General features: G+C 33.4%; 1 protein-coding gene across 4 annotated transcripts; it reads right to left on the reverse strand.

Moving 5' to 3' along the window:
* Window positions 1-1,266: 1,266 nt before the first annotated feature.
* Orc4 (origin recognition complex subunit 4) lies at window positions 1,267-22,527 on the reverse strand. 4 transcript variants are annotated; one of them, XM_085825608.1, is made up of 3 exons: window positions 10,884-11,401; window positions 7,302-7,388; window positions 1,267-5,647 (listed from the first exon to the last, which is right to left on the reverse strand). In XM_085825608.1, exon 3 carries the CDS (start codon window positions 5,594-5,596, stop codon window positions 4,337-4,339), a length of 1,260 nt encoding a protein of 419 aa, XP_085681734.1. In that variant the 5' UTR covers window positions 5,597-5,647; window positions 7,302-7,388; window positions 10,884-11,401; the 3' UTR covers window positions 1,267-4,336. The 4 variants fall into 4 exon arrangements, with proteins under 4 accessions (XP_085681734.1, XP_035215266.1, XP_035215263.1 ...); XM_035359375.2 differs by lacking the exons at window positions 7,302-7,388; window positions 10,884-11,401 and adding an exon at window positions 22,402-22,527; XM_035359372.2 differs by lacking the exons at window positions 7,302-7,388; window positions 10,884-11,401 and adding an exon at window positions 11,482-11,610.
* Between the last annotated feature and the right edge of the window lie 479 nt (window positions 22,528-23,006).

Below are 23,006 nucleotides of genomic sequence, written 5' to 3' on the forward strand. Positions count from 1 at the left end.
TTTAGTCACACACAGTAAAATTTTCTTAAATTATACCTAAAATGTCATGGTTTTACAAGTTTCTAAATTCTGAAGCAGCTACAAAGTTATGGCCTCTAAAATGAGACAAACAAGGAAATATGATAATAACTAGAGAGGTACTCGAGCATATATTTGTAGATTATTTACAATGCAGTTGAAACCATTATGGCAATAAATATACAGTTGATTAATTTGGAACATTATTGATATTGATAGGAATATCTGTTACAGCAATCCTTACAGATACATGTAACTGCATTCAAACATTCATGGTTTTTCAAAGAATACAAGTGATTACACAACAAGCAAATTCTGTATAAGATGACTTCCTTTTTCTTCATTTCCAGATAGTTTAGTCTTCTGTGGAGATGTCATCTTGGAGAAGCAATATTCTTTTGATGCCTATTTATGGTCTCAGAAATTTAAATATTGATCATTTTCAAAAGTGATCATAATGAGTCAGTTCAATGAGTTTATTAAATCAGTAGTTGTTAAAATGTGTGTTTCAAGATAATTTTTAGCAACTCATGAAAAGTTTCGAAACATTGTTTTTTGGTACAAGTATTAACACAACCATCTTGTTGCAATTTCATGATTTTTTACAGATGAAAAATATAATTGCAAAAATGTATTTATTGTATACATAAATATTACATATATATTACATTTGTTCCTTTAGTGATTGCAGAAATTTTATTGCAGCTTTTTTCATCACTGTGAAATTCCAAAAATCCATATTTTAAAATTGAGCTTAAGGCAAAAAAATGCTATGATTAGTCTATAAAAACCGATGGAATACAACAAAAAGAATGCACACAAAAATGGCGACGCTGCTTGCTAAAAATTATTGTGAGTATGGTTACTTAAAGTTATACCTGGTTGTTAGAGTTTGGTACATTCTGAAAATTTAGTAACTTCTACTATGGTGTGTGCACTAATATTTAAATACCCTTCTTTTTTTTTAACTACGGCCCTGTGGCAGCGCCGTAATTAGCACGTTGTGCAGCAGCAACACAGGTTCGGAGTTCAATTCCTGGGCTGGGTGAGGTTCACTCACCCTTTCTTCTCTTGAGTGGGTGGATAAAATGTGTACAAAGTTTGCTTGGGGACTAAACACCAGGGGTTCCTGGGACAACCTGACCACTTGTCCATGGCATATGCTCACGCAGACCAGGGCCCACAGTCAGGAAACCTGATATTGGGGCACTGCAGGCCATGGCCTGCTAGGGCTGTTGTGCTACTGAGTTTAGTTTTTTTTTTTTTTTTTTTTTTTTATAATTTTTTTATTAAGTAATTGCTAACAGTTAAATATTTTTATTATTATTACATTATTTTCTTTTAGGAAGCACTTTTGCCAAAGCAACTAATATACATGTTGGTTATGATACTTAGATCTGGGAAACAGTATAAATAACACAAACACATAAATCAACAATTTTAAAAACTAACAGAAGAACACTGACTGATTTAATAATCCACATGAATTACATAATGAACAAAATCTAAATTAAAGTACACAAAAAGTAATAAATTGTGCTATAAAATATGTTTGATAACAGATAAAATTACAAAAGAATTTTATTAAAAAAATAATATAACCCAAAAAATAAATAAAATTATTTCAAACTGTGTGAGTCATTCTTCCTAAGAAGTTCCTAACACAGAGTTCCAAGTAATTTTATTCTTCTACATAGGCAATCATCTTAGAAAGGCCGAGTCAGATATTTAACCCTTCGAGGGGCGGTATATAAAATAATTTAAATTGTAGTAAAATTTTGCATGAACTATAACTTATAGACCCTAAGGACACAAAATTGACACTTAAAAAAAATCTAGAGCGAAATCCTGAATTTTAAGAGCTGGTATATATTTTATACCTGCGCCCCTCTAAGACATTTTTTTCCAGGTAGCTGCCAACTGCTAATTTTTGTTTTTTAAATTAATTTTGCGTACTTTTGATGTGCTTCTGTAGTGAGTGCTTGAATATAGATATGTAAGTCTGAAGACACAAAATTTTAAAATTTTGGTAGAAATTTAAAATTTTAAAAATAAAATTTATGTTTTTATGCACTTTGAGGATATAACCCAGCTGAGCATACTTATGTAAAATATGGGTAAAAAGCTTTTCAACTTGATTTAAATTCAATATTATTATTTTATAAAAAAATTTAGCAAATATAAAACTGCATGCGTAAATCGTATCATGCAGTAACTGAACTAGTATAATATTACAAGCAGATGTAACTCAGCCGAAAATTTAAAAAATTGAAAAATGAAACAGTACAACTCAGCTGAGAAAGTATGTTGCATTTTTGAAGTTGTATTTTATGCTTTAGATCATATGTGAAAACACCATGCTTCATACTATGATACAATGAATCTCCCCTCCCCATCCACACACACACACTTTAGGTGACCGAGGACCATAAGGGTCCCTTTTTTATTTTTTGTAACTATAGGTTGTAGTATATCTTTTTGTTCAGGAAGAAACGTCGTTAGACAATTTTATTATTTGATACACCTCAAAGCTCTTATTCGGATTTTCAACCCCTTTGGCTTTCTAGTGGCTCCTTTTCAACTTTTGGATAAACATGGCATCTAAGCATTTTGGCATCTAAAACCGGCCTTAGGCTGCTATCACATGTCGTTTTGTTTCGGAAGAACAACTGTTTGGAACAATTTTTCTGCTTTGTCACAAGGGCCAATAACCATAGATCGCTTTGAGGTTAACTCAAGGGGAAACTGGTTCCTCATTACAAACAAGCTGATAGTGTTGGAAGCTGATAACTGATTGGTTGAAAACAAACAACTTGCAATTTTTTTGGAAAGGCAGGGAAAAGTCCCAGGTCTTTCTTTCAATAGTAAACCAGGCAGAAAAATTGTGGGAAACATTTGTTGGTGTGAAACAAAGGCTGTGTGATATGGGCCTTAGAAATATTTTCCCTCCTTTCACCAACTGTGAAAATTTATTTAGGAAACAACCTATTTGTATCAACCAGAGGGCAAATTTCTCTTGTGTTCTCTAGCCTTTCATCTGAAATTAACAAAGAATTAAAAAGAATTTCCCTAAAGAATAAAAGGATGCTTTCAAACCAGCAGTTTTTGTGATTACACTATAAGATGGAACTTAAGTACATTTCCATTTTAAGCCAGGTTTCCCATTGTATGATCTTATCAGACCTCACAAAGGGAAGAAGGCCTGACAATGACAAATTGGTTGTCAATCACCTCTTTTCATTTTCCTGGCATTCTAGGATTTTGGAAAACAGGAGGGTTGTCTTTTGGGGGCTAGCATGCCACATTTAACCCCCACAATTGTGTAAAGTTTTGACCACAGATGGCAATTTTGAAATCCATGAGTCTTTCTCTTGGGAAAGGGAACTCTTTTCTCTTGGAAAGTGTTGAAATAAAAATTTTAGCTAAACACAGAGGAATGAAACTTGAGCTGAGTACACAAAGAATAAATGAAACTAATATACTTGTATTCAGTCCTAGTGCAGGGTCAGTGTAAACTCCCCATGAACATAATATTTAATCCTAAACGACTTATAAATTAATCATGAAAAATTATTATATCATAAACTGTTATAATAATAAAGAAATTCTGTCATGTCACAGAGTAGAAAAGGAGAAGAGTGGTGCTGCCATCTATTGGCGTGATACCCTCAGTGTGGGCGCCGGTATATATTATATACCGGTTTTAAAATCGTATAATCTTCTGTTAATTATCACTTCTGACTGAAATGAAGTAAATATATAAGATTCAGCATGTGTACGTCATATATTTGCAGATTTTGAATTTTTTCTTTCCAATAGAATTTATCAATCTTCCAACATGAGACCTTGTATTAATTAGGTTATTAATATATTAATTTTATAACTGTAAAATATTGAGCATTCATAGGGTGATGCTGCCATTTAGAATCGAAAGAAAACACTAGACACTTACGATTATAGCTTTTGGTGTAGAAAAATTAGCATTTTTTCGGAGGTTAAAAAATTGACAAACAACCGGTGCTCTTCAAAGGGTTAATTTCATTTTCGAAAAAACTAATTACTTTCAAAGGTAATTATGATAAACAAGTGATCTCACAAGAAGGTTCACTGTATTTAAAATGTTAACAGACCAATTTAAGGTCATAAAATACTACTCTGACAAAGAGTATTTTAAACAGAAAATTATAAACTTAAAACTAGTTTAAGAATACATTTTGTTTAATCAGATTTTATAGCATATGCATTCTAGTATGTATGTACATGATACTGAATTTCAGAACACTTTGTTAAATTATGTACAGATGTAAAGTAACAATAATCACACATCTATGGATGATTCAATCCATCGTTTAAGTGAAACAGGTAGGTTTTGATATTTTTCAACAGTTTCTTTAACCTGATCTACATCCACTAGCAACCTAACTGGCATAAATCGCTTCAGAACATCAGAAGATGAATCATGACAAGGCTTTACAAGCTCTAACTCCAAAAGATGCTCAAATGCCTTCATCGCAACAGGTTTCTCACTATTCCAACTTGTTTTGCTCAAATATTTGTTTACTTCATTATACACAATTTCAAAATTAAAAGGCTCGCCATCATAAATGTTTGTTAAATGCATCATTGCTGTTATCAGAGTTATTTCAAGAACAGATAATCCAAGCAATAGATCTGATTTACTATCAACACAGCACTGATCATATGCTCTTTCAAAGTCTTCTGTGGTGAGTTTTGGATGAGAACATTTCAGGTTTTGCACAACCAAGGACAGAAGTTCTTTAAGGTCTCTCATGGTATTGCTACAATTAAAGCGCCTTTCTAAAATGTTTTTCACAGATGGAATTTTCAAAAGATTATCCACTTCAGCATTCCATTTATTTAGAAATTTCTTATCACTGAATTTTTTAAGACACAAGAAAGTCTTAGCAGCTTTAAAGTACTCTTCAAATGTTATTTCTTGAAATAAAAGTATTTTTTGGTGTGAAAATCTAGAATTAACTCTATTCTCGAGGATCTGAAGCACATCTGGACGACTGCACATACCTACAACACATATAGGTGTCTGCTGAGATTGTGCAACATCAAAAAGGTTGTACAAAAGGGTCTGATTTTTGTGAGTACAGAATAAATCAAAATTATCTAATACAAATAGGACTGATTTTGTAGCTTGAGTACCACTTTTTAAAGCAGATAACAGTATTCTCAGTTTCTCAGAAAAACTTCCAGAAGGTCGATCCTCAATTTCATTCAATTTTAATTGTCTCGCTATATCTGTGAGTGCTAAGTTATCATTTGTGTGAATTAAACCATTAAGGCTAACATACAACATATTACCTTTAACCAATTTGCTTTCAAAACTTTTACTGATCACATGTTCCAGTAAAGCTGATTTACCACTTCCTCTTGGTCCAATTATGAGAACAGAATTGCTTTCACTCATCAAAGCAGTGCGCTTGATCATATCCTCCAAATGGTGAACCTTTGATTCAAACAACTGCAATAAATGACCACAGTAGCCATAAGGCTTCAACTGATATCGAAGTTTCAGGCAAAGTTCTTCCAAGGTATCAGAAAGCATGATGAACAGTAAAAAAAAAAGATGCACAAAATGGCAGAGATTAATCTTCAGCTGTAAAAGAAATAAATTAATTAAAATAAATAAATAAAAAAAGAGGACAAATTTAATATTCCAATCATTAAAACCTCATTAATATTTAAAATGCATATCGAAATTATAAAACTCAAATCTATTTTTTCAGTCCAAATTATCAAATAAAATTTTAATTTCTTTGAACTCTCCTTTGGCAACTACCCATCTAAGATAACCCTTTTTACTTGAAACAATTATGGTCAGCTAGGGGATGGTTTAATGTATTTTCACCAGCAGAATGGTACGTAAGGCACATACTAAAAAGGCAACTATTTAAGGCCTCTTGAAATAAGAAGTTTTAATCTAGGATAAGGGGAAAAAAATTCTAGAAATGCATACAGAAGCAGATTAGAGTTGTACAGATGTAGAATAGAGATATACTGAATATAGATATAGAGAAGATGATACTTTTTCTCAATACTTGTGACTTTAATAGCAGCAGCTACTAGGCCAAACGCTGCTTTATTATAAAGAAACACTTTTACAGCTTATGTTTGAATACCTGAGTCTATTCAACCCAACAAATGTTCTTGCTGATTAGTAAGGTTTGATTTCTTAAAACTGGAAGTGTAAATGTCTCATTAAACTCAATAAACCAGGAAGAATAAAAACAAAAATTAAGAAATAAATAAAATATTTTATTAAATACAGTACAAAGTCTAATCTGTACGTCCATAATCTGGAATGATCTATAATCCAGATCTCAAAGCTACAAATTTTCTGCGCATGTGCATAATATGTTTACGCATGCACGTTTAATGTATAACGGACGGTATAAGCTAGGCTTAAATTATCTATTTCAGTTAATGTTGCAGATTGCGTTGTTGATTAATCTTCTAATTGGATCTGGCTTATTATTTTTTGCAGACTGATAGAGCAATTTTATAAAAAGTAAGCTTGAACTTTCGATTATGTCAAAAAGAGTTTCCGATTTTGGAGCAGCCAAAGGATCTACAAAGCGAAAGCACGTTTCAATGTCCATCAAACAAAAAGTGGAATTGCTGCAAAAAATGGATAAAAGCATGAAGAAAGTGACAGAGAGGTTAGTGAAAATGAAAAATTTCGATTGACAAGTTAGTCGGTATTCTCGGCACAGCAATTACAGGACTTGAACAGCGGAACTTTGTAACTGAACACGAAATTATGTCTGTTTATAGAATTAAAGAGAAAGTATTAGCACATAAAATGAAGCAACTTAACCTTTTGAAGACGGGATGGCCATTATAGTGGCCATAGAGTCCTCTCTTTGAAAAGACAGGGTTGTCCACTTTAGTGGCCATGTCTTTTTCCCCCATTTTCCAGGCTTAAAAGTGGGGTAAAATGTCAAATTTGACGTCCCTAGTGTTTTAACCACTTATCTTTTTGTTGCAAATAGGAGGTGATTTCTTAAAGGGGGAAAGCACTCGGTTCAAGATTCCCCGTCCTTTGGTAGCTTTTACTGCTACCAAAGGCCCGGCCTCAAAAGGTTAAACAACTTACATTGAAAGAAATGTTTAATAAAGTAAACAAATAAATATTAAGCTTTTTTTTTTTTTTTTTGTAAATTTTAATACCCTTTAGATCATAATTGCTCTTTATTTCATAAATTACAGTTTCATATTTTTAATTTTATAATTTCTGCATGCCACCTTACCAGATATAAATTGATGATCTGTAATCTCAAAAAACCCCTAATCCGGAATTGCTGAAGTCCCGACGAATCCAGATTAAAGACTTTGTACTGTAATAAGTTGTTAAAATGAAATATAATAAATACAGATAAATAAAAATTATGGTCATTTGTAGAAGTGATCAGTCTTACTATGTTCAAAGAAATATTAGAATTAGATGTGATTTAAGGTTCTTTACACTGGTAAACTGAGTTTAGTAAATGATAAACAGGTAATTAATAATAAAAGGACTATTATTAGATAAAAGAAAGGTAAATATTTTTAACAGTATGTAGTCAAATAAAATTGCTTTTTTTAATTTTGACTTCTAAGCTATTGTAAGCCTTTCAGCATCGGAAAATTTCACCATGGGCTCCCTTGCATGTGCATTCCTATCGTAGAAGTTGTAGCCGGAAACGAAAGGGTAAATTATTGACCAAACGCAACAAATTTCACCTCATTTGCATGCAGTAGCTCCGCAGCTACAGAGAAGATTGCCATTTTGTTTATTTAACTGCAAAAGTGAAGCATGTTACCTCCCCCTCCCAACCCTTAAAAGTTTATTACCATAGCATAATGAAAATTTGATTTAAGTCTGGTTAATTATTTATTTCTGAGCTTCTCTGAATTTCCATACAACAGTTTTAAACTTGTAATAGTTAATTGTTCTAAAAACATTTCAATAATGGTGGAAAAGAAACACAATGTGTGATATAATATCTTAATTCAAAAACCATTTAGCCTTTAATCTTTCTTTGAGAAAAAAGAAATAACTGAATACCACACATCTTGCCCTTCTTTAACCACTTTACATTGGATTAAAAGTAACAAAAATTTGTAAGAAATTTTCTAGCTGCTCAGTACAAGGTAACCAGCTGGTTGCTAAAGAAAGGTGGTTCTACTGACCTTGTCTGCTATTTGATGTTGACAAAACAAGTGCATGGACTAAGGATAGATTTTGTAATTTGAGTGCACTATCAATATCCATCTCATGATACGAAAAATCTCTTTGTCATATCAGAGCAAGTTTACAACTTTCCACATTTAGGTAATCAAGAATAGATCTACAATAAATCAACGGAGTACCTATAAAGCTTCATAACGAGGTTGCAATAAAAAACAATTTTAAATGATTGATAGATTGCATAGAGATATTTTGATAAACAAGTAAAAATTTCTAAACACAAATGATAAATTTTGTGATACATTTTCATTTAAAACCAAAAATTAAAACAAAAAATTATTACAAGAAACAATGTCTAATAAAACATTTCAATAACAATTCGTAGTGTCCGAATTATTACACCTCACTGATTAATAATTTTAGAACAAATTATTTTATTACAAGGAATATTATTTTAATGCTTCTTTTTTACAACAAACAAGGCTTAAAATCGAAAAAGATTTATGTGTTAGAAAAAATGAAGTCTATACTTCAATACTTAGTAAAATATAAATTTCAAAAATGCGAGTGTCTGAAAGCAAATATGAGCCACTGTATTGCACTATTAACAACTGATTTATTGTCTACTACAGGGGTTCTCAACCAGGGGGAAATTCTCCCGACGAGTTTTGTAGTTTCAGGGAGAATGCGGTCAGCCTTTTAGCTGCCTGTTAAGGAATTAGTTTAAATTTATATGTTACCAGAAAACTATGAAACTCTGGCATTCTATAGAATGCCTAGGCATTACATATAATGCCGGGCGATTTTAGGCAAAGTATAAAATATGAGAATTATTACATACTTTCCCTAGGCATTATATATAATACCTAGCCATTCTATAAAATGACGAATGCTCTTTAGGCAAAGAATAAAAAAAGGTTATGATAAGACTATTATTTGGAAGACTCATTCCTCAAAAAACAAAATGTTATTTTGAAAAACTAATAAAAGAGTGCCCTTAAAAAACTGTTATTTGAAATATGTAAAACAAACAGTGAGATGATCTTGATACAACTTTAAAAATTTTAATTTTCTGTCTAGCCAAGACTAGGAATCAGTAAGATCTACCTGACAAAGGAAATTAAATTCAGGAACAATCATAAGTTTCACAACAATCCCTTTGTTAATACCTTTTTGGTTTTTCTGGCAGGGCTCACAAAGGTTGTTGTACAGTTCAATATCATTATGTGTAACGTTTTTGTATTTGGTTGAAAGTTCTTTCAGCATTCTGTCACGTCGTCTATGTCCAGTACTCAAATAAGTTTTCATGAAGGGCGGGAAATAACTTGGAGTCCATGACATAATACTGACACTTTCTTTAACAGGATAAACAAATGAATTTTGTTCTCCACAAACATCACATCCTAGCAATTCGGCAGCCAGTAGTCCCGTGGTTCCTTAGTAGTCATTTTGGTCTTTATACATCACTTATTAAGTTCTGGTAAGTAATTTGGTTCTTCGAAACAAATCGGAAATTTATTTAACACTTTGCCAGTTTGTCATAGAATGCCTAGGAAATGTGCGAAATATGAATCGTTTCATACATTGCGGGCTAGTTTTAGGCATTTTTAGGCATTATATACAATGCCTAGACTTTCCATAGAATGCCAGTTTTTAAACTTTGCCAGTAACATATATAAAAAAAAACTACTTTGATTAAAATTTTGGCATTTATTAACATTTTCTATATTTTTTCTAGTTTAATTTATAAAATGAGCTAAAAAATCATTTAATTTAAATTAATGTATATGTATTTTTGGAATTTTGGAAAAGAGGGGAGGATGATTGTCTAGCAATGATGAGCGAAATAAAGATTGAGAAACACCGGCCTATTACTTTTATGAAACATATATAAAAGTCTCCAAAATTAAACGCCACATAAAAAAGGTTTACAGGTGTTGGAATCACTTTATTTTGTTGTCTTCATGAAAAGCATTAGATTATTCTGTGCAGTCTTACTTTTTGAGACTACAGTAGTAAAATTCAAATTAATTTAATTATTATTTTTAGAGTTATTTCCTTTCATTTATTATTATTTTAGAGTTATTTTCAAATTAATTTTGATTAATTATAATACCTTGAAATTTTTAAATATAAAGCTCGATTCTTCTTCCGAAAGGAAAAACGCATATATTATAATCTTACCTTCTAGTAGATGAAAGGAAAACATGATATGACGACATATAACAAGGTACTTTCATACTATAGTTAAAAGTTAAGTTAAATAATTTGCACGAGATGTGTATAAGTTGTAAATACATACTGCAAAATAAAATCGAAGTTTATATATAAATTCATAAATTGAGAGTGCGTTATCATACGCTAATATAAACAAAATAAAAACGGGAGATGAGAGCAAAACAAATTATGACATCGATTACATATAGACATGTTCTGAAAATTCTTATTTCTAAGCTTCATATTAATATACAACAGTACAAAAATGAAAAAATTAACAATCATAAACAAGTCAGCAACAATTGAATTACAACATTCTTACTATCAATCAAAACGAAAAAAAAAAAAAAAAAAGGTATTTATAAATGTACAACTAATAGATCAGAAATACACTTTGTTGAAAGCGTAAAATCTTAATTCGGCTAGTTTAAATAAAAACATTTACCTAAAATTAATGCATTTCTCGTACACTTTACAGCCTTCTTAGTTCACAAACTCCCATTCATACATACGTGCTAAAAGGCGGGAGATTTCAGGTCTGATAGAGGTTACTGTAAATTACACTTGCCGTTATTGGATTGCCAGAAGAATTCCTCATCGCTAAAGTGGCTATATTTTAGTTACTGGGAGTCACCCTTTTAAATTGCTTCGGAGAAGAAAAATTCTTTATTCTATTTCTTCAGAAAACAGTTTCAGTCTTCTGTACTGCATGGAAGTTTACATATGATCTAAAAACTGAGCATAGATTTTTTTTTAGATCCATTTTTAAACTAGCTGAATTTATTTGGGGAAGAAGCAGCTATTGTAAATTGTGTTATTAAGCTTCTGTACTTTACATCAATTCATTTAAATTTCAGCAACGTATATGCAAAATAATTGTCAAGCCTAAGTATTACGGTTAGTTGAAATTCTATGAGTATAGTTTCGCAGCACATTTTGTGAGCTTTCGAATGAGAAAACTGAATAGTGAAGTGAGCTGAATATAGTGAAGTCTTTCATAGCAACACAGGCTTTAAATGACATCCCCACCCACACACACTTACTTTTTTCTCCATATCAGAATTCAGAAATAGATGATCTACTGCAGCATTTTCAAATCTATTCAGTGACGTAGTTGGGGGATAAGGGGAAACATCTGCTCTCTGATGCAGCATCCGGGAACGCCAAAATGATGTTACGAAATTTTAGAATGAAACGTTTTCCATTCTTGGCAAACAGGAGGGGGTCGGTTTGTTCCTGGGCGCTGAAATTGCGGTTCTGAATCTATCAAGATAACATTAAAATTGGAAGTAAGTTTCCACGAAAGATAATTATTAAACATATTTGAAAAAGTTTTTATCAGTCATTTACTATGTGAAAATCACAAATGGCTAATAAGAAGTTGTGACCAACCTAAGGGTCGAATATCACTCTTCACGTGATATTAAACTTAGTTTTTGAAGTGTAAATTGTGTAATTACGAATTATAAATAAAGGTATAATGACTGACATCTGATTAAGAATGTATTCAAAGAAACCATCTGTATTTTTAATTTTAACAAGCTAGTATCTTTGCAACAGAAACTAGCTAGGAAGAACAGAGGTACATCTAACCCCGGGCGCAATATCCATTAAAACTTCTTTTCCCTTAGCCATTGTATTTTGGCAAACAGAAATGGGCGCGAAATCTTCAATTGTCTCCGGGCGCTAAAAACCCTAAATATGCCTCTCTTTACAATGGATCCAAGTATCGTATCAGTGCCTACTAAGCGGTTATCACATTAATGCATTCTCATATGGACAATATCATTAATATACTATAATACGAAAAATGTTCCGACGATGCAATCCCTTACATGTGCGATATTAATAGAAGATATCATTAATAAGTTTGAAAACTAGTAACAGTAAAAAAACTCATCGTAATGACACAATATATCGTAACTATTATTAGTGATATTATTAGACCTTAATAAAGAGCTGAGACCCTAATGAATCATCATACAATTACGATGATTCACAGAGCCTTCTTGTTAGTTCCTTACATTCATTTGACCGATATGTTCTTAAGTTTGCCTGAAGTAGCTAACCATATCATTAAATGGATTGGTGAGTGATATTACTCGCGGTAATTCACATTTGTTTCCAGACACTTGCGTTTTTTAATTTCATTTGAAAATATCAGTTGTTAAATATTATTCAAAAAATATTTGTTTTTCTTTCACGCATACTAAATGATCGTCCTTTTTAAAACGTGTTTGCTTTCTGAAAAGTCATTCAAAACTTTTATTTTTTTTCGGGGGGGGGGGGAGTTTATTCAAAAAGTTCTGAAAATGAACTCGCATAAGTATTCGGACACTTTGAATTAGCAGTTTATTTTTAATAAAAAAGTGAAAATAACAAGTCATTGAGTACTTCGTTAGATATCATTTAGCTAAAAATAACATTTTATGTCCTTTGACATAGATTTAACTAATTTTGGGGACTAGGAGTTCTAGAAACATTAGGTTATTTCTCCCGTTCGAAATATCTTATACAATCCCCCTTTTAAAAGGCGACTGGGTGTTAGAGAACCCAATCACCAAATCCTGGTATCGGAGAATCATCATCCACCACCTTCTTTTAGTTCGTACGCCAATGTAGAAACATTAGGTTATTTCGAAGTAGGATAGATGAAAAATTAGCAATGCCCTCGCCGGGACTGGAAACTCACGAATACGCGCCGAGTGTGCTGACCATTACCCCACGAAGGCATGCTAATAACGAGGGAGAAATACCTTATAGAGTGTTCCACTCTTTAGTCAGAATTGCTTTAGTAGAGTTTTCGAAGAAGTATTATTTTCCCTTGCTCTTTTCTCAAAGTCACTATATACATGTTCCATACAATTTAAATCCGAGGAATTTTAGTAACGTCAGGACGGAGTTCACCGAAAACATCGTGAACGAAAACGTCGTGGAGAAAGCAGAGCAAGGCGAAAACATCGTCGTACAGAGAAAAGAAAAGCACAAAGAAAACATCGTGGTACAAAACATCGTCTCTGAAAATGAAGCGCTGCAAAAACTTCGCTGTTTCAAAACATCCTGGTAAAAAATTTCATGGTTAAAAAATAAAGTACTTAACAAATCAATCGCATGACGATAACATCAGACAATAAAGTGTTTTTGAAGTTTTAAAAATTGTAAATGCATAATTGCGTAATGATTTGCGATATTCCTTTTTCTAATCTTTTTTAGACTATATTTTTCCTGAAAAATTGCCAGTAAAACTTTATAAAAAAATCTTATGTCTGCACCACATGACTTTCTTGTACGGAATATTAAATTATACGCATTTTTTCTTACATTTCATTTAAACTTAATGGATTTAATCAAATTTACTTCGTCGATAGCACATAAACCGCACTAGAATAAATTAAAATTCACTATATTTGTTTACCATAGCGACAATCTGGTCCTAAGTTCACTTAACAGCGTTACATTTCATTCGTTTTTTAACATAATCATAATAGTCTCTGGTATACTGGTACACAATCGCATTAGGATTTTAACCAGATCGTTTTGCATATGCCATAGGCTAATTGCGTATGTAAAAAAATAAGGTGCGAATGCACCCCGAAGGCAAAGATACTGCGGCCGTGAAATGGAAGTCAAGGTTCCTTGACGGAAAACAAATTAAGTTGCATGAGGATCCTTTTTAACTCAGAATACACAAAATTCATATCACCTTAAGAATTATCTAATCGTTGCCACATGTTATATTTAAATACTATAATAAATCTAAAACGATGTTTAAAAGAAATTAGGCAAACAAACAAAGAAACAAACACTTTTTCACAGACGATTCAGTATTTCTCCTACAATTAATTCAGTTTTCACTTCGCGACAAGGTAAAAACACATAAAAACTCAAAATATCTGTATTGAAACTTATGAAGTAAAACTTAAACGCGTGTTTCCTCGAATAAATTCCAGAAAGAATTAAGCATGATTTAATTCGCAATGAAAAAAAAAAAAAAAAAAAAAAAAAAAAGGTGTTATTTTTGTTATTGCGAAGCTTACTTTCTCCAGATTGACAACAAATCTACTATTCTACTGTTTCAAATGTAAACAAGCAAGGTCAACATGGCAAAAATAAGTTTTTTTCTCTGTGCTACTTCAGTATTCTTTTTTGCTTCTTTAATTAATTTTTCTCTATCACCCATTTTAAATTCTGGGGCTCTTTGTTGCACATAAAATAATTTATCTAACGGCGTTATAATCTTTCTGCCTAAAAATAACTCAGCAGGAGTTTAGCCCGTTGTATCATGTTTTGCGGTCCTAAAGGCGAAAGCAAATTCATTGACATAGTTATCCCAGCTTTTATGAAAATTTTTAACATAACTACGGATAATTTTCACTATATTTCTATTGACCCGTTCCGCTATATTTGATTGCGGCCGATACGGGACCATTTTTAAATGACGTATGCCCAGTTTTTGGCATATGTCTTCAAATACATCACTTACAAATTGAGGACCATTATCCGATATAACTTTTAGGGGCGCCCCGTATTTTAAAATATATTTATTTAAAATAGAATCAGTAACTAATTTCGCGGAGGCTCGTTTTAAGGGAACAAATTCGGTCCACTTACTAAAATGATCAACCATAACAAGGAGATAGCGACTTTTATTTAACTGACTTTTTGGGAAAGGGCCCAATAAATCGATGCCAATTATTTCATTTGGAAATTCGGATTTAATACTATTTAGAAACTCGGCCGGGCGGAAATTAATATAATTAACTGCTTGACATGTTGAGCAGGACTGGACATACGCCCTTGTTAACTTTTGCAGTTCAGGAAAATAGACTGCCTCGCGTACGCGTTGGATAGGTTTTCGAATACCAGCATGAGAAGCTAAAGGGCTGTCATGGAGCTCCTACAGGATATTTAATCTAAGACTAGCTGGGATAACAGGTCGAAATTCGTTGTTGGAATTCGTAGTTTTTGTATAAATTAATAGACCATCTATTAGTTCGTAATGGGCCGCCCTATTTCTTATCGCCACAATATCTTGGTGGCTAAAATTTTCAGAATCCTTTAAATACTCATAAATGCTTCCAAACTCAGGATCCTTATCCAGTTCGGTTATTACAGTTTCTCGGGAATTTATTGTACAGGCTGTGAGCATTGCCACCTTTACGGTATTACCTTCTTCATCTATTTTAATTCTGGATAGGGCATCTGCTACGATATTTTCCTTTCCGGGGGTATGCTTGATTACCAGATTATATTATTGTAGCTTGAGTGCCCATCTTATTAACCTTGGGGATAAGTTTTTCTCTGAGTACAATCTAGTTACCGCCGCATGATCTGAGTACACTGTTATTGGCGCCTTTCCAAAATAGACTCGGAACTTTTGCACTGCTAACAGAACTGCAAGTGTCTCTCTCTCGGTCGCGGAATAGTTTCTTTGTGTTTGATTTAAAGTTCGACTAAAAAATGCCACGGGCTGCTGATTTTGCGAACGTACCGCTCCTACCGCATAATCCGAAGCATCCGCTGAAATTTCTAAATTCTCATCCTTTTCAGGAAATTTCAACACAGGGGCTTGCGTTAATGCTTGTTTTAATTTTTCGAAAGCACTATTGGCTTCGGCCGTCCACGAGAATCTTGCCTTTTTCCTTTTTAATTTTAACAATGGTTCAGCAATAGCTGCAAAATCTTTTATAAAGGACCTATAATATGAACAAAGTCCTAGAAAAGAAGAGAGCTTCTTCGCCGTGTTTGGAGTCGGATACTTTTGTACAGCGATTATTTTTGATTCGTCTGTCTCGATTCCTTTCTGAGATATTTTGTAACCTAAATATTTTAATTCAGGGGCTGCAAATTTGCACTTTTCGACATTAACTTTTAGACCGGCCTCATTTAATAAAGAAAACACCTGTCTTAAATCCTGTACATGTTGGTCGAGATTATCACTAGTAATAATGATATCGTCTAAATAGATAAATGTGGACTTTCCAAGAACAGGCCTTAACACAATGTCCATACATCGCTGAAATGTTGCCGGTGCCCCTGAAAGGCCAAACGGCATACGCAGGAATGCATAAGTGCCAGACTTGGTTATAAAAGCAGTCTCAGGCACGTCCTCAGGCCTAACCCCTATTTGAAAATAACCAGTCGTTAAGTCTAACGTCGTCATATATTTGGTCGATGTTATGTTCCTTAGAATTTCTTCAATAATAGGTAACGGATATACCGGATATTTAGTTATGGAGTTTAATTTACGGTAGTCAATCGCGAATCGCCACCTTTTTGGATGTGTCAATGGATATTCATTATTTTTCTTACATAAAACCGCCGGGCTAGCATAACTACTTGAGACGGGGTGTTATGATCTTTTTACGTAGCATATCGCTGATGTGCCATTCTATAATTTTTTCCTTATTCTTATCATACCGGTATGCTTTGTGGCGAACTGGCATTGAATCTCCGGTGTCAATACTATGGTTAGTAAATTGAGTAAATCCTGGAATATCACTAAATAATGAAGCAAATTCACTTACCACTTGTCGGATTCTTCGTTGCTCTTCATTAGGCAGGTGGTCAAGGTTTAACATCGGCGGTTCAGCCTTTCCTTCTCGAACTGGTTTCATCGTCAGCTTAAGGGACGCTTCATTAAAATCCAGCGTTGCTTGTGCCTCTGAAAGAAAATCTATTCCTAAGATAATATGTGCTTGCAAATTCTTTACTATAAAAAACATAACCTTTACTTGTTCGTCCTTGATACGGATGTATAGTGGTAATTTACCTATGCACTTACATCTTTCTCCTTGCGCCGCTAACACTGTCGTATTATCCGAATTATATATGCGATATTTACGAAAATACTTCCTAAAAAAATCTTTTGCCACACAGGAACACTGCGCGCCTGTATCCAGGAGTGCGGTGGCTGGGATATTATTCACCAACACTTCAATCTTCGGAAGAGTCAAATTTTTCACCATTACTGTATTTAACTTGAAGGAAGAGGGGTTTTCTTGGCCTTCGGATTTCCGCACCCTCCCGTCAGCAGAAATCCGTTTTAGTTTAAATCATTTTTCATTTCCATGCTTTCCTTCTTTTTCCACTGGCCTTGAGACATTTTTCCTGGATTGCTATTGAAACTGTCGACGTTCGCCGGCTGTTTTTGAATGCTCGGGTTTCCTTGCCCACTGATTCGCTTTGCTTCCGTAGCCGTGTGCTTGACATTGCTGTGGTCTTGGCGCACCAAATTGGTTTCGTTGTTGATATTGGCGTCTTCTTTCAATGTCCGCCGTTCTTCTACTTTCAAACTGGATTGCTAGCTCAAATAACTTTTCCAGTGTAGTCGGATTCCTTAATTCAATAAAGTCTTGCACTTGGGGAAGTAACCTCGGCAAAATCACTTGAATTATCTTAGGATCCGGACGGTTTCCATACAAGAATTTGAAGACGTGAATTTTTCTTAAAATAAAGCTTGAGAGATTTTCGATTCTTTGCTGATATATGCTGAAAAGTTCCGTTTCTAATTTCGCACGATCCCTTACGACAGGGAAGGCTTTTACTAGGGCAGTCTGGAAATTTTCGTAAGTATAGGTGGGACTTCCTGCTTGACCCAAGAGACTTCTGCCTATACATTTGAACCAGTTAAGCGCTTGGCCCCTCAAAGCGCTGGTAGCTAAGGTAACTTTTTGAAACTCGTGCACGGGGTAGAGCATGAAGTGGTCATCTAATTTTTCCAAAAAACTGGTTACCGGTGAGTTTCCATTAAATGATGCTTCTGGTTTCATCGAAGCGCGCATGGTCTGGGCGATGTAACCAAATCCTTCCAGGGCGGCAGCTGGCATTTCTGGATTCTGAGCCGCTTCTGCAGGCAGCACAGGTTCTTCTTGAAACTCGGCCATGGTTATTCTTCTTCGTTGGGCGCCACTATCAAGTTCAATGTTCCGTCTTACTTTCTTTGGGAACATGCACAGACCTGACTCGGAACAGGGAGCTTACTAAAGCTATGTTCAATAAATGTGGGAAGTAGTCAAGATACACAGGAAGGGTATACGAAACCCTTTATTTTTCACTCTTTACAATAATTTCCGTACTTCGGAATACAGAGACCAACTACTTGTGGTCTGAACGTAAGAATATAAAAATATAACTAAACTCTAACTTAAATTTGGAATAATAAACAAGGGCCTACGTGTAAGATTGGCCGGATATTAACAGGAAGCCGTATGTAGTACAGAGAACTGTTAACACTACAATACGTTTAAAATTTATCAAGAGGATTAAACCTCTGGCCTGGAAGGCAACCAGCAACCGAGTAAAACTTCTAAGGCAAGCGGCCTGCTTCGACTAACTCCTTCCTCTCTCTCGCTTGGCAAAAAGCCACAACTTAAGTACTTGGCGTTCGCCAGACAAATTTTGCATAAATAAGTTAACGCTTTTAATTCTGGCCGGAAGTAGAAAATAAGAAGTGATAGTAAAGATTTAAAATAAAAATAAACGTTAGTAAAACTTAAGATCCTTACAACTTTGCTGTTAGATTTTAACTTTCGATTTTGTTTTAAAAGTTTTATTATGTTCATAAAATAACTAACGTAGTTTTTCTGAGAGAAATTTATATATACTAATTAAAAAGTTCTCATTCTCAAATATTAATTTTTATTAATGAATAAAGCAATATTTCACTGAAGCTCATGAGTGTACGAATACAGTTAGGAACCACTGTATTTAATAATTATTAACTATTTAGCCTACTACCAACACTAGAGCCTCCAATAAGGATTGAACTCACGACCTCTGATTTAAAAGGCCAGTGATCTAACGGCTGAGCTATGGAACCATCAGGAAGGTTATTGTTAAGCCGAAAATCGAATTCTAGTATTCTGTTAAAGATACCTGATTTACAAAGAAATATGTGCTTTTATTTTATAAATGAAAAATATTTAAGAAAGTTTAATTTGTATTCAGAATGTTTTAACGTAAAAGGCTGCAGAGAGCAATTAAACTCATTTTCAAGTTCTGGTTTCCATTATACACTTTTTAATACATATTTGACAAAGCCTCGTAAACAAAGTCTCGTTTGGGTATGAGAACGGTTTTGCTCGAAATGACTTTCAAGTGGAAGTTTCTGCGAGAGAATCGATAAAATTGGTTCTGAGAACTAAATAAAAATTCGCTTACGCGTCAAAATAAACAGTTACGTTACCAGCGAATCACGGACTCTAGAGATAAATAAACATATTCTAAAGAATCATTTATGTTTGAAAATAGGTTTCGATCTTAAATAAAACATCAGTCATGTAAACAGCAAACATTCTTTAATAAGCCTACGACACGTACATATTTTTATCATATTTAAAGTTGTTTTGTTGCCACTTTCAAGAAACAAAATTAACTATAATTATTAGTAGCCGAAAAACATAGAGTAAGTCTGTATAAGATACAAACTACATCTGAAATCCAACATTCTCTCATCTTCAGTTGTTGAGAAACAGCTTAACATACTCGAAACTTTAAAGAGTAGAAATTTTGAAATTAAACACAAATTTTTTTAATCAAAAGATAAAAAAACCAAATTAAAGTTCAAATTTTTATACAATCTATGAGTCCAATCTTTGGGTAATTCATGATTTCTTTTCCCTGTCTGGTTTTCCCACATTTTACACCTTTCTGTCTAATTTCTACTGAACCAGCTTCAACTCTCTCTTCTTTTAGTCAAAGTTTGCTAGTCAGATATCTTAACTATTGAGGAATCTGCCACTCTAGTAATACATATTGAAACATGTCTTAGGTCCAGGCCACTGACTCCTTTTCCTTCATATCCTCACACGGGCGTAGCTAGGGTTTCCAGCGCCCGGGGTCAATTGAAGAATTTGCGCCCCTTTCTGTGTGCCAAGAATTGAAAACATTTCATTACAAAATTTCGTAGCATCAATTTGGCGCCCCTTGGAGGCTGCGCCCAGGGACAGATGTTCCTCCTTGCCCCACCTTAGCTGCGCCACTGTATACTCAGGATTTAGAACCTGTTATTCCAGGACATGACTGACATTATATGTCGTTTCCTGAGAAAGCTCCAACAAAATCGGTACAAAATGGCAAAAAGAGTATCTCAGTCAGTTGAACTTACAAGAAAAGTGGACTTTGTATGAAAGACTATTCAAGTGAATTACTTGGTATATCTCAAAGAGGAGCTGTTCGCTTTTAAATCGTTGAGTTTGTTAATAAAAAATATGATGTGTACACCACATGACTTCCTTGTACGGAATATTAAATTATACGCAATTTTTTCTTGCATTTCGTTTAAACTCATTAGATTGAATTAAACCTACTTCGCCGACAGCGCATAAACCACAATAAATGCATTGTTTAAAATTCACTTTGTTTACCATAGCGACACTCTGGCGCTAGGTTCACTTAACAGTATTATATTTCGTTCATATTATAACTCAGAATGCACAAAATTTATATCATTTAAAGAATTATCTAATCATTGCCACATGTTCTATTCAAATACTATAATAAAGCTAGAACGATGTATAAAAGAAATTAAGCAAACAAAACAAAAAAGAAACAGTTTTTCACAGACGATTGAGTATTTCTCATTCAATTAATTCAGTTCTCACTTCGCGACAAGGCAAAAATACATAAAAACTCAAAATATCTGTATTAAAAATTACGAAGTAAATCTTAACCACTTATTTCCTCGAAAAAATTTCAGAAAGGATTAAGCATGATTTAATTCGCAGTAATAAATGATGGCGTTATCTTTGTCGTTAGTCTCTCTAGATTGGCAGCAAATCTACTGTTCTGCAGTTTCAAATGTAAACAAACATGTCCGCCAAGTTATTTAAAAATTAGGCTTAACTGCACTTAAACTGCTTTTAAATTGTTGATAATTCTACAAATATTGCTTGCAGATTTCTTAAAGGCATAAAAACCTTAACCGGAAGATAAGAACAACATAATTCAATCATTTTTAAAGCAAAAAATGCACAATTTGCAAACATATAAGAGTAAAGAAACTGAGATGACTGAGCCGGGTAACAGAGTATATACATATTTATATACGTTTCGTGCGGCCGATTGCAACCAAAATACGAGGTGCACATCTACATGTTATAGCAGTCCTATATACAAAATTTCAACGTTCTGAGGCTACTCGTTTTTGAGTTATGCGAGATACATACGTACGTGTACGTACGTACAGATACCACGAAAAATTCTCTTCAGAATTCATTTTAAAGCAGTTTTATAATTTTTTTGGAGGAAAAGAGTGTTTTATTCTGTCTTTACGTACAGATATCACGGAAATACATTGTTAAATTGCATTCGAAAGAGGTCAAAATGGATATTTTCGTTGATATATTCTGCCTGAAACCTTTCGCGATTACAATACTTCCTTTTTACTTCGTAAAAGGAAGTAAAAATATGTTAAAGTTTTACAAAATATGAAACCGATAATAAAACAAATTCCAAATTTGAAATTTGGACTTCCACATGCCCATATTCGCAGTAGGATTACGTCATGCAAAATTGGATGGCTTGCTAAAAACATACATACATTGATGCAGATTCTTCATTATTTAATTTCTTTAAATGTAATAAATATTCTTTAAATATACAGGGCGATAATATTTGGTGAGAAAAATTTCAAAAGTAATACGCCATTTATAGTGATTCAACAGGCCGTTTTAATGCAGTGCGAGAACAAACATAGATGTATGCGCACATATTCTTAATTCCTTAAAAGCACTTAATAAAATTAATTTAATTACTAAAAAATAAAAGAAGTTTTTCAGATTTTACTCTGGATTTCTTGGAAACTAATTAAAACATTAATAAAATGATTAAAATAAATATTTTAAGTGTTCAATACTCGAGTCATATCCAGATAGACAGTCGCTATTTAAAACGGAAGTCCTTTTCAGCATATTACATACAATCATATAATATAATAAGTGAAGAAATTATTCAAAGCAAACCTTCACTTCACCCAGAATGAGTGTCACCTAATTACGCAAATGATATGCAGGAGAGAGGCTTCATCCAAATCGTCTGCATTCTAGAGAGTGCACAATGTTCTGGAGCAGATGGTTTCTTAAACAAAAGACACCACAGAAAGGACGCGGAGCTGTCAACGCAGAGGGAACTCGTTTTGTTAAATCGTGGCAATCCGATTCTCATTATTGTAATAGGTGCCAAATGATTGTGTTCTCAGAATGGGTTATAAGCCCCAAGGTCGCTTCTGAGACCTGTTTATTAGGCCGTAAATAGCACTGAACAAATCTGAACTTATTTCCTGTATCTTTAATGCTAAATGCATTTCTTTATAGGAACTATATTGCGGAAGATATAACTGAATGGTGAGGTGTTATTTGCAAGTTAAAGCGTGCAAAACGTAATTTTATTAAATTGTATTAAATAAATTTTAAGGACTTAAATAATGAATTAAATCTTCAGATTAATTAATGCAATTTAATTAATCTGGTAACATCTGGTCGCAAATGTCGCCATATTGGTTCAAAGACAATTTCCGTATAGAATTACGATATTTTTCCTTTAATTCTTCCTCGCAGCCTGATAGTTA

This window comes from Stegodyphus dumicola, chromosome 10 (genome assembly GCF_044657685.1).
Source record: "Stegodyphus dumicola isolate Sdum_Otavi_A_Nest chromosome 10, ASM4465768v1".
NCBI classification, from domain to species: Eukaryota; Metazoa; Arthropoda; class Arachnida; order Araneae; family Eresidae; genus Stegodyphus; species Stegodyphus dumicola.

Excerpts from the sequence above, each read along its gene's own strand:
- Orc4 (XM_035359372.2), bottom strand. The coding sequence starts at position 11,592 with ATGCTGCATCAGAGAGCAGATGTTTCCCCTTATCCCCCAACTACGTCA. Across the intron at positions 5,648-11,481 it reads ATTCTGATATGGAGAAAAAA|CTGAAGATTAATCTCTGCCA; the intron begins GTAAGTGTGTGT and ends TTTCTTTTACAG.